At 34.7% G+C, this 11818-nt stretch overlaps 2 protein-coding genes across 2 annotated transcripts; both read right to left on the bottom strand.

Moving 5' to 3' along the window:
• Positions 1-219: 219 nt before the first annotated feature.
• On the bottom strand, positions 220-4954 carry LOC112705806 (nucleobase-ascorbate transporter 3). Its single transcript, XM_025756772.3, has 14 exons — positions 3673-4954; positions 3461-3558; positions 3204-3380; positions 2800-2900; positions 2637-2712; positions 2491-2550; positions 2212-2396; positions 1672-1768; positions 1499-1585; positions 1332-1390; positions 1155-1246; positions 992-1069; positions 741-901; positions 220-637 (listed from the first exon to the last, which is right to left on the bottom strand). The coding sequence occupies exons 1-14, from the start codon at positions 3824-3826 to the stop codon at positions 419-421; spliced, it is 1644 nt and encodes a 547-aa protein (XP_025612557.1). The 5' UTR covers positions 3827-4954; the 3' UTR covers positions 220-418.
• Positions 4955-5730: 776 nt separating this feature from the next.
• Positions 5731-7659, bottom strand: LOC112705807 (serpin-ZX). Its single transcript, XM_025756773.2, has 2 exons — positions 7142-7659; positions 5731-6686 (listed from the first exon to the last, which is right to left on the bottom strand). Exons 1-2 carry the CDS (start codon positions 7529-7531, stop codon positions 5907-5909), a joined length of 1170 nt encoding a protein of 389 aa, XP_025612558.1. The 5' UTR covers positions 7532-7659; the 3' UTR covers positions 5731-5906.
• Positions 7660-11818: the final 4159 nt, after the last annotated feature.

Here is an 11818-nt window from a genome sequence, read left to right as displayed (position 1 = left end):
ATTTTGTTATATTTTCAGTAATTTCTCTAGGGAGGCCCCAAAATTAAAAGAAAAATTCTATACTCTAATTAAACCCTAAACCCATAGGAAGAGAATATGGCAATATGCCATTCTACTCTGAACAACTTGAGCACGTGTTGGATTGAATCCGCACGTTGGACATGACATACAAAATCTTAATACAGATATGATAATGTGTTGATTAGAATAATAAAGCACTTACCATAACTGTTATTATTAATTAATATCTACCTATAATTACACTCGAAATTAAAAGTGATTCAATCTTACAATGTCTACTGCGAATTAAAACCCGGTTTGGAAAACCATATCCACATTTCACAAGACCCTATTGATAAGTTTACTTAGAATTGGAAACACTGAACTTTTTCTATTTATTTAAATAAAAAACCAGCTTTTAGAGAAATCTGGTGGGCATATACTCGTTTATCCTAAGAGGAAGACCGTAAAACTCATCATTTCTAACATCTCCCTTTCTGTTCTGGAAAGGAACCCACCATGGCATTCCTCTGTCATTAGCTGCATGCTTTGCCTCAAGTGTGTTATCAAGAATAGTCCCAACAATTATTGCAACAGTTGCAGCAGAAGAGAATATGGTGTTCAAAATGTCATTAAACTGTCATACAATATAATGAGCAACATTAATAAAGTAACATCTTAAATATAATAATATTGATCTTAACTCTTAACCCATGATTGGCACATTTATTATTACTTACCCATCCAGCGTTTGTTCTAACTGGGCCATGTCCATCTGGGGCAGTGTTCATGATGAAATATTGAGGTACTGAAATCCCAAGAAACAAGGATACCCCCAAAACATAGATATTTCTCATGGAATTGTTGTTGGCAAATTGTATAAATGAGATCCCAACAGCAGCTGAAGGGAAAAAAAAAAGTGATGAATGGAGTGTACTAACTAGTTATAACATTTGTTATACTTTACACAGCAGCAGAATAATCCACTTACCCACAATACCAAATAGAACACAATATATAGCAGCAAAGATTGGTAAGGGAATTGATGCAAAAAATGCTCCAAACTTCCCTAAGGAGACATAAGAAAAATATAAATAATTAGATAAAGTGTGTATAACCAAAAAGGAACATTTAAGGTGAAGCATGCATAATACCAAATATTGAGAAGAAGATCATGAAACCACAAGATATCTGCACTACCCTTCTGCTTCCTATATGAGTTAGACCAAGTAGTCCAACATTTTCACTGAAAATATCAATCGGGTGATCACAGAATCAGTAGCAAACTTTAGCAAAAGAACCAGAATTCATTAGAACATAATAATTCTTACACTGATGCAGTAGTACCAACAGCAGCACCAAAAATGCCTTCAAGCAGCATGCCTATACCCTGTTCTTAAGAGGTTGAAAATCATAGTTCAAAGTCCTGTATTAATATTATGAATGGCACGATACTGATTTCGTTGTTAGAAGACGAAGAAGATGAGGAAAACTTCACCTGAAGCCCAATACTTCGGCTGAGCACATGGGCTGGAGGTGGTGTTGCACCAGAGATTCTGGCTGCTGCAAAGAAAGTCCCAGTTGACTGCATCAAAAGATTCCAAATTTCATCAAATATAAGAATCTCCATTGATTAGTTGAAATTATTACTAAAAAGAACAGTTGGCAGACCTCTGCAGATGTGACAAGTGCAGCTCCCATCATCCCAAAGACATGACTGGCTCTGAATATTGGAGTACCCCACTGAAATGGGTATGGAATTTTAATCCTAGAATAGAAATAATGTTATATATCCAAAATAATAAGGCTATAAAGTTGTCATTTAGAGCTTCTAGCATCCAAATTTCAAAGGTAGACAAAACAAAATAATGAGAACAAGAAATAAAAGACAGACATACAATTTTTTGTGTTTTTGTATTTTATTTGGTGATAAATTAGAATAAATTTTAAATTTTAATTTATTTTTATTTTTTTATTCAAAAAATTTGAGACAAAAAATATAATAATAAAAAATATAATTATAAAAATTAACAAGAATAATAAAAATAAAAAATAAGTTATGTCCTTTTTATTAAAATGGATACAAAATACACTAGTGCAGTGTATTTAGACACAATATCTTTGTCCATGTCTCATCTGTCAAATATGATTTTGTGTCTTTGTGTTTCTGTCTTAATGTCATGTTTCTGTAAACAAATGCAACCAACATACCATGGTGCAGAAGACATGAGGTATGAGCGATCCGTGCGACAACTGGTTTGTGTCCGTTCTTTGGAATTGTTGTATGCACCGGCCACGGTAAGGATGGCGGCAAATCCCCAGATGATAGCAATGCAGATAAGTAAAGCAAACTTCTCAAGAACATGATTCATGGAGGGATGAATACGCTTCAAATACTGAAGTCATGAGCCAAGAAAATATCCTATTATTTTACATTCCATAGATAGAAAAGTGCATAGAATAGTATAGCTAACTCAAATTGCTTCAAACCTGTTGGGTTATGACAAGTAGTATCAGCATAAGTAGTCCAATCTGCACACAATTTGCAAGCTGTAGGGAAGAACAAAAATAGAAGTGATAGTTAACAAACTCATCTCCTTAGCCAACAAATACAATAACTAATTCATTCTATTTACCTGTGGAAAGCCTCTCATGAAAAGACCAAGACCCACCAGGCATACCACAGGTACAATGACTATAGGACTAAACAATCTGATCCAAATTGAAGAGTCAAAAAAAGGATTAGTTCATTAACTAGTAATTTTAGGAAGAAAAAGGGAAATTTTCAGATAAACTTGCCTTGTTAAACTTCCCCATGACTTGCTATACCCAAGGAAGATGTTGATGAAGGAAGAAACAATAAGAGACCCTTGTATTGTTCTCATTGTGTAGATAAACCTCTGCAAGTTCCGGTATTGTTTTTCATTACTCATATTAGAGAAAGCAATTAACATTAATTAATAGGAAAAGTCTAGGGAGCCAACAATTTTATTGCATTTTGGCCAGCATGTAACCAACAGAGAAATGTGAGTCATTGGATGAAATCTCACATCAATCTCACACCATCAAATCATCATTGATGGCTAGTTGATGGCTACCAATCACAAATGTTGCTGGCCTCCTAGCATTGCTCTAATTAATAATAAGACATAATATTAACCATAACAATTGTAAGGAAAACAGGAGAAAACGATGTTATTAACCTCGTGTTCCGATGGAAATACTCTGTCGGTGTAATCATTAATGATGGAGAGCACAGGAAGAACAAAAGCAAATGATGCATTCATCACTGTAGGAAGCCTTGATCCGAACCATGTTTGTAGTAGCGTGTTCACACCGGACATAAACAGCAATGACTGAATCACGCGTGCTTTATCACCCTGCAACACAACACAATCCTGAGATTGATTAACACCAAGCTTAGCTTGGTATAATATGCTATGGAGTGGAGTGGACTTACATGATTACCCCCCATTTGAGGCACTAGTGTAGTTGCGATCAGAACCGTTGTTCCAAGCATAACAATGTAGTGTTGAAAACCAAGTAAAAGTGCTTGCGCTGATGAATTTAATTCAATCACATATAAGGACTTGTTGACACAAACACATATCATACATAGCCTAATACTAAGATTCATTTGGGAGGAAGAGAAAATGAAAAGAGAATACTAACGCCATGAAGGATTGGAGTGGATGCAGTAGTGAAGCTGCAAGAGTTGTTCAGCTGGAGTCCAAGTGGGGCCCCTTGAAAGTGCAAGATTAGGCGGTGGTGGTGCTGGCGCCGGTGCCGGTGCCACGGGTGGTAGGTGGTTCGCTGTCTCTCCCATATTCACCCACACATACACAGTCTAGTATCTCAAACTACTCTTGTTTTTTGCTCGTTTCAAAAGGAATCAGAGAAAGGGAAACAAGTACTACTAGTCTTACTATACATATTGTATTAAGATACAAAGATGCACTGTATCTTACTATTTTATATTTCTATTGATAGTGTTTTCCAATTAGAGTATGTATGCTATCGAAAAGGGTTGCTGTTTTCTGGAAAAATATAAAAAAGAAGAGTCGCGAGAAGCATAAACAAGAGAAAGCTGAGCTGAGATTAGAAAAAGTCTGAATACTCTAATAAAAATTTTATAATTATTATTATGTAAAGATATTTTATTTTAATTATTGAATAATAAATTTTAAGATTTAATTTTTATATGTTATAAAAATATTATTTTTATTTAAAATATAACAAAACAAATAAATTATATTTTTTAAATTAAGATCATCGTAAAAAAATGTTTTTTTCATATTTATTGAAATAGTCGTCTTAAAAAAATAGTTATGGTATTGCACGCTGCATTTATTTTGTATATGATATGGTAGTAGTACTTTATATTTATGACTTATGAGATCAGATCAGAGAACGTTATGGCATGGAGCTGAATGGGTTGAATAGTTTGGTTAGACTTGAGACATACAAGTATAAATAATATCTCCCTTATGCCTTTATTAGTAAATCTTCCAACCAAACTAATGGAGCCAAGTAATTCTTCCAGCAATATGATTAGAGTTTAATTAATATTTAATTTTGGCTGGAAACACAGACGTCCAAAAGAAACAAAGAAAAGGATAATACTCAAATGATGAAAAATTGAAAACTCAATTACATTGAATCATGTCATGGCAATGCAGAATTGGTACAACTTGATCCATTATCCTGACGGAGCTGTCCCATCCTGTCTCAAGGGGAGTCAAATCCTTAAATCTATCATTCTATCTACTAGACTATAGCTGAGCCAAGATGCAGTGGCTTTATCGGTAATTTAGGGTAGAACCGTAGAAGACGGATACCCTTTTCACATCTAAAATCTCGCGCCACCATGTGGCCACTGCACTGCCCAGTTTTATTTTAATCAACAATCAACACTAGTTTATTAGTGTGGTTGTGAATATCGCTAATGAATCTTAATTCTTACGAGGAAAAGATGCAACTTCCTAAAGGCCAACCCCATCACCACCGACCATGACCGCCCAGGCCCCCCTAATCTGTGCTATTATCTCATCTCAATTAACATCAACCAACGCGCTAGTACGGAAAAAACAAAAAACAAAAAAATCACCGCAGCGCTTCCGAAATCACATTCATCCAATTTTATTTTTTCTGTATAATATTTTCTCGCATGTATTTTTTCTTCAGCTCCATTTAAAGGATATTTTTTGGTGACTCAATTTAAAGGATATATGATGCAATACTATATTTGACGACATATTAAAAAACAAAAATACTATTCGTACACTAAAATCAATTTGTGTATAAATATATGTGTGATTTAATTTATTTTTAACGTATATTTATATTTTATATTTCAATATGTATTTTATATTAATGGCTGACTTTAGTACCGATTTTAGTGTACACTTAACATAGTCCATTGAAAAAATATATGTCTGATGCAACTGTTAGTCAAATTCGGCTTTTTAAATTAAAAAATGGTTAGAATCAATATAGAGCAAGATGAATCGTGTCAAAATATATTTAGACATTCAGTGATTATGGTTTATGAGTAAAATGGTATTTACATTAGTGTCATTTAGATGAGGTAAATCTCTTGAATTTGTTAATGCTTTTGCCCAGATTCTGTGCTTCTTGCTTGCATGCCAGCTAGTTGTAACTTACCTATGTATATTATTCTTTTAAACACACTTTAACGGTACTGAAGTATTAGAGGTCAGACATAAAACCTGAAACAATTACACCACCCGTTTGTATATCTGATTACTAATTTACATACAAGATTCACATGTCAAACGGTCACAAATTTGTGGATCATAATAGAAACAGGACAGCAGAACAAGGGCGAAACACCCTCTAATCACTAGTAGGTAGTAATATGTTTGTCTCACGTGTGACTACTAACATCAGTTAGCAAGAGGATTGAGCACCTGCCCAATATAGAGGACAGTCCCAGTCAGATCTTCTCTGATGAGGAACAAGAATGGGTGATCAGCTACAAAGTCTATCTTGGTTGGAAATTGGATACTCCTCAATTTTATGGTCATGGCACTGGCTGCTGCAGCTTCAGTTCCTTCCTCATTTACTTCAATAAATGACTTATGATATATGCTGGACACATACAGATTTTGACTCACAGAAGAATCCACCATTTCAGTCAAATCTCCACCTTCGAAAGGCAACACCATTCCTAGCTCCTTCAATACAATCGAAGTTTCTAACCCAAAAGAAATCTTGAATTTTGGGATCCTGAAGTCACCTACTTCCACTTTTTGACGAGGAAGCTTGCGTTCCAAGAAACTGCGTTCAGAACTCACCTTCTCAACCAAAGCCGACAACCCATCTGTTGCATCAGGAAGGAGCAAGTACATGGAGAACTGGCGCTTATCTTCTCCCTGCTTGTAAGGAAGGCCAAGCACTTTGAAACCATCGAAAGCACTAATTAACTGTTTCTTCTTGCTGACCATGAAGGGGGCTTTAACCGAGCTTCCATCAAGAAGGTGAAAGTTGTGGTCCTTCGTCATTTGTGCATCAAACTTCTCAGTCCATGCACCTTTGAAGTATATTGCATTTGCAAAGATGAGCCTGGTTGAGCCGTCAACTGACCCGGCCGGAAGGACCTCCTTAATGAGGCCATTTGTCTCCTTTTCAGCCCAAGAATTAACTTCCTTGCTCACTTCAACAGCCTTTAAAACCACAATCAAATTTGAGATCAATTCATCAAATGCCAACAGAGCATGATAAACCTTGAGCCAAATTCGCTCGCTAATCCTAATTCACTTGTTTATGATAAAGAGTCATCGTTTACATAGAGAATGATCAAATATGTTTATACTAGACAACAATTGATCCCTAGAAACCAACCCTCTTGCTGCTCAAAAAGCAAGATCTAAACCTTGAGTCAATTCCTAATGTCCTATGTTCAAAAGCTATAAATTTCAGAATAACAGTACAAAATAGTGAGTTAGATATTACTGATTAACTTAGTCAGTTATGTATATCATATTATTCGGGTGGATAAATATCTGTTCTAAATTAGGTCATGAACTCATTTGGGAAAAAATACGCAAGTCTGTGAAGCTAAAATGCTAAATTGAAGCAGTAATTATTACAGTGAAGTATGAAAGCTGTAGATTTGAACCTTTGTCTGGAAATCGACAGAAGCCAAAACAGCCTTATAATCGTTGTTGACGAGTTGTTTGAAGGAAGGGTTGAGAGAAAGGGAGTGATCAACCCAGACACCATCGGCGAAAGAGAGGCGAGGGCCGCCGGCGGGAGTGGCGTCGGCGAGGACCACGGAGACGAGCTGAGAGGCAAAGGAGTTGAGATTGTCGGTGGATTTAGATCGGAGAAAGGAGAGAATCTGATCGCGTGTGGGACCCTTGGAACCAGCAGCAATGATGCTGAGCACGATGTGGAGCGATAAGGGCGAAAACACTATGTTGTTGTTGCCGGAGTGCTTGGATAGTAAGTGGTTGGCGATGCTGAACGCCACGTCGTTTTGGTTTGTGATGGATTCGCGAAGGTCCATTGTTGTGGTGTTGTGTTGTTGTCGGAGTCTGTAAGAGTGAAATATGGGAAGAAGAAAAAGAAGAATGATACTTCAGTCTTCAGTGATGACTTTGACATTTTATAACTACCTACCTCTACGTGTATCCCTGTCTACATACGTGGCCTTTGGACTTTGTGTTGTTGTGCAATGCTTTTTTTTTTTTGGACTTGGCGTTGGGCCAGAGAAGTGGTTGTGCAATGCTTAGGAATAAAGCGATCCAGTTTTTTGTTATTGGACTACATTTTAACGATTTTCTGGGTTGGGCCTTAATGGGCCTTTGTCTAATAATATAGGCCGTAAATGTACAGTGTCAAATAGATAAATAGATTAACAAAAACCTACTGCATTCTTGCTAGCACTCATTGGGGGATACATCATAGACCAGAGAGTCGAGTCTTTCTTGACCAAAACCAAAAAAGTGTCTTTTCTTTAGGATCCAGGTCCTTTTTCATAGTATTTTTCAGGTTCCCAAATTAAAGGCTAATTCAACACAAGTTGAACTTCTATTTAATAGTTTGTTGCCTATTAACGAATTTGTTATATACATAAAACAAGATTCGAATTTTAAATATTTACTTAATCAAACAAATAAACTAACTATACGATTAAACCAAGTTGGTTATACATGAGCGAGTCTAAGTTGAAGACTTGGGCTTCTCTTTGCATGCATTGAATTGCTGCTAACTTAAGTAGTGTTCATTTCTCTTAACATTGGGGAAATTTCAAATTTGCAAACTGCAATCAACAATTGAAAAAGATAACATTAATCTTGAATATTAATGGGCTTCAGAACTTTGGTGCTTGTAAAATGTCACTTTAAAACACTCAAAATAAGTAATTACAGCAGCTATAACATCTGATATATAATAATAATAATAATAATAATAATAATAATAATAATAATAATAATAATAATAATTAAGATGCGGGCCTTTGATCATTTACTCTTCATACCAACAAGAGTCAGAGAAGGTAGGTACCAGACCCCATTATCTTCTTCCTAAATAATAGTGGAATTGTCAGTGTTGGATGTGACATCTATTATTACAAAAAATTTTTTGGAGAATTTTAACTTAAATAAATAGGGTTGAGTTCCTTTTTTTTAATTTTCTCAAATGTTCTGACTGCAGAGATTTATTATCCTTCACGTCAATCCCAGCCCTTACAAAATTGTAGCTGCAACGCAATGTGAGTGAGATTGCTACAAATGACGGCTAATAATTTTTATATTATTGATTAGGAAAAGTAGGAGGAGTTAATTGGAATATTAGAGATATAATTATTAGTGTTATCTTTTTCTATTTGTTGAAACTTTTGGGATGAGTGGTATCATGACATGGTATTAGAGTGCTAGATTTGAAAGGTTAAGAGTTCGATTTTTGGTGAACCCCAAAATCAATTTAATCTTTTGGGAAAATGTTTATTATCCCTAGTACTCAAATAGTTATTCTAGATAGTATGGAGGATATTCATTTTGTAACTCAATAGCCCATTATACACATTGTATAAATAGTCCATTCTCTCTAACGGAATCCATAAAAATATATGTGTAATACATTTTTATGGAAAGATTAGGTTTTTCTTATATGGTGTTTTATTTAAATTGGACGGTTTGATTTGTTTGAAGAAAAAAATAAACTACAAATCGGAGTGTTCGATTTGTTTGAATAAAAAAAAAAACTACAAATCGAAGGATCCGATTTATATTTTTTTATTTTTTAAAATAAAAATCGGATTGTCCAATTTTAACATTAATCTTTTTTATTTTCGAAATCACAAATCGAACCGTCCAATTTGTGATTGTTTGTTTAAAAAAAAAATAATACAAATAAATTGGTACATCCGATTTGTATATCCCATACTAGTGTGAAATACACCTCTCTTTACAGCTTTTTATTATACACCTCTCTCTCTCACACATGAAAAATAATAAGCGACAAAGGACCAAGTTGCATTGGGAACAGGTATGGTTATAAGGAATAGCTTAATTAATTAAATTGAGTTAGTCTAATAATTAATTCATTAGTCCATTTAAATAAGTGTGGGAGTTCAAATTCTATTTTATGTTATAATAATTTATTGACTAACGACAAATATTTAAATAGAGCTCAATACCGCATCGGTTAGTCTTTAACTTGTGGGGCTAAAGAATACCGTACAAAATTAAAAAAAAAAGGTTAATTTGACTGGCTTTGATGCGGAACCAGTTTGATGAGAAAGATCCCAAGCTTTTCAATTGCTTCTATCTTGTTTAGCCTCAACACTAGTTGGGGTTACTTTCATTGATTGGATCAGCATCCACAGAGCATGGACTTGGAGTTTTGTTGAGAACCTGCCCAATAAACAGGATTTTAATTTGTACATGTTGGTGCGTGTCATTAGATTCCTTAGCTTATTAAGAGATAGAGAGCAGAGATGCTCTTAACAAACTAAGTAAATATAATTATGCAAACTGAGGATATATATATATATATATATATATATATATATATATATATATATATATATATATTACGCCGCCGGAGATAACGTAACTAATCATGCAAGTAGCTAGTCAAAATTCATTTCATATTGCGACAAGTTTTTTTGCCTCTAGTTGAGTAAGTTAAATGATTATTGGTATTACATGCAAAGTTACATTTCCCCCTATGCATATATTATTATTATTATTAATCTTTTACGTGTAAGGCTTTTGTCACCACGTACGATGAAAAGGATGCTAGCGGCGGTTGAAGAACTTTTAAGCAGGCCTTGTGAAAGTGATTCCATAGGAAAATGGTTTCGGTGTAGATGTCATGCAATAATCCAAATTTTAACTAGGGGTGGAATCCGAATTTTCTGTAGACAGATCTTCATTTTAATGAAAATTAAAGAATAAAGAATATGAAAGAAGCTACTACTGTTTATAACCTTGACTATGATTGACATGTCGATTCTAACAAACCCACATATTTTACTCTTCTCGCGTGGTGATAAATAATTAAATATAATTCAACAATGTAAGACAAAACTGACCTCACCTCTTCTCTAAAAACACTGCCAGAGGTTTCTAAAGCGCCTTTTATTTATTTTTCTAAAATCGCACGTTATCTTTTTTTTTTTTAACTAATTCCTCAATCAGTTACTTCCTCTTTGTTAAGGTAAAATTAAGATTGAGGTAATGCACAAAATGATCTCTGAAATTCTTAACTCATTTTAGATTAGTTTCTTATTTTTTAAAATGACTAAATAAGTTTTTCACTCTCAAAATTGTGAATTTCCGTTAGTCCAAAAATTATTAGACGTTTTAACGGCGTTGAGGTATACAGTTAAGTGCCAACTACACGCTGATGTGGATAGACAATAAATTCAACTTAAGTTGGTGTTCCAAATTTGATTAAAATGCCCAAATTGATCCAATTTTCACTTATAAAATTCTAACCCCCAAATCTTCTGTTCTTCGTGTTCATCTTTGTTCTTCGTCTCCACTTATCTCCTCCTCGTTGTTGTTGTTCTAACCATAACAAGTTACACATTAGAATCATAAGCAACAAAACGCAAAAAGAAAGAAGAAAGCAAATTAAATAAAAATAAAAATATTAAAACAATTTTCAAATTTCTATTTTTGTGAAATTCGAACTATTCTAAACTTTTAAGTTTCTTTCCACACATACACTACCTTTATAAGCAAGAAACAACCTCAAAATAAGAAAAATCGAACCTTGAAAATAAACTAATTAATTGATAAAACCAATTCAAATGCACCCTTATTCCAATCAACGTAATAATGGATCCTGTAAAACCCGGTTAATTAACGGCTAATTAACCCATAAATGAGAATTTATTCTAAAAAGCCTAAAATGTGATTTTCATGGCTAAATGTGATAGAGGAGATTGAGACGAGAATTTTGGTACCAATTTTATAGAATTCGGACCAAGATTGGACCGAACGGGCCAAACCGGGCCAATTGGACCCAAAGTGGGCCCTTGGCCCAACATAACTTAACCAAAACCCTAGTTTTCAGCACTCTCTCTCCTCATTTGTTACACACACAAGCTGAAATTAGAGAGAAAGGGAGGAAGAACACTCTCTCAAGTTCTCTCCCTTGGTTGATCTTCAAACCACCATAACTTTTGATCTAGAGCTCCGATTGCCGCCCCGTTTGCGGCCACGCGTTCACCGCGGAGAGCTCTACAAAACCCATACAACCAATCTTGAGGTAAGCCACGTGTTGCTGTTCGAAATTCCAGCCCTTATTTTCGAGTTTCATGGGTGAAATGTTGAGA

Source organism: Arachis hypogaea, chromosome 8 (genome assembly GCF_003086295.3).
Source record: "Arachis hypogaea cultivar Tifrunner chromosome 8, arahy.Tifrunner.gnm2.J5K5, whole genome shotgun sequence".
Taxonomy (NCBI): Eukaryota; Viridiplantae; Streptophyta; class Magnoliopsida; order Fabales; family Fabaceae; genus Arachis; species Arachis hypogaea.
Note: the sequence above shows the minus strand (reverse complement) of the source record. Positions and strands in the feature narration are given on the sequence as shown.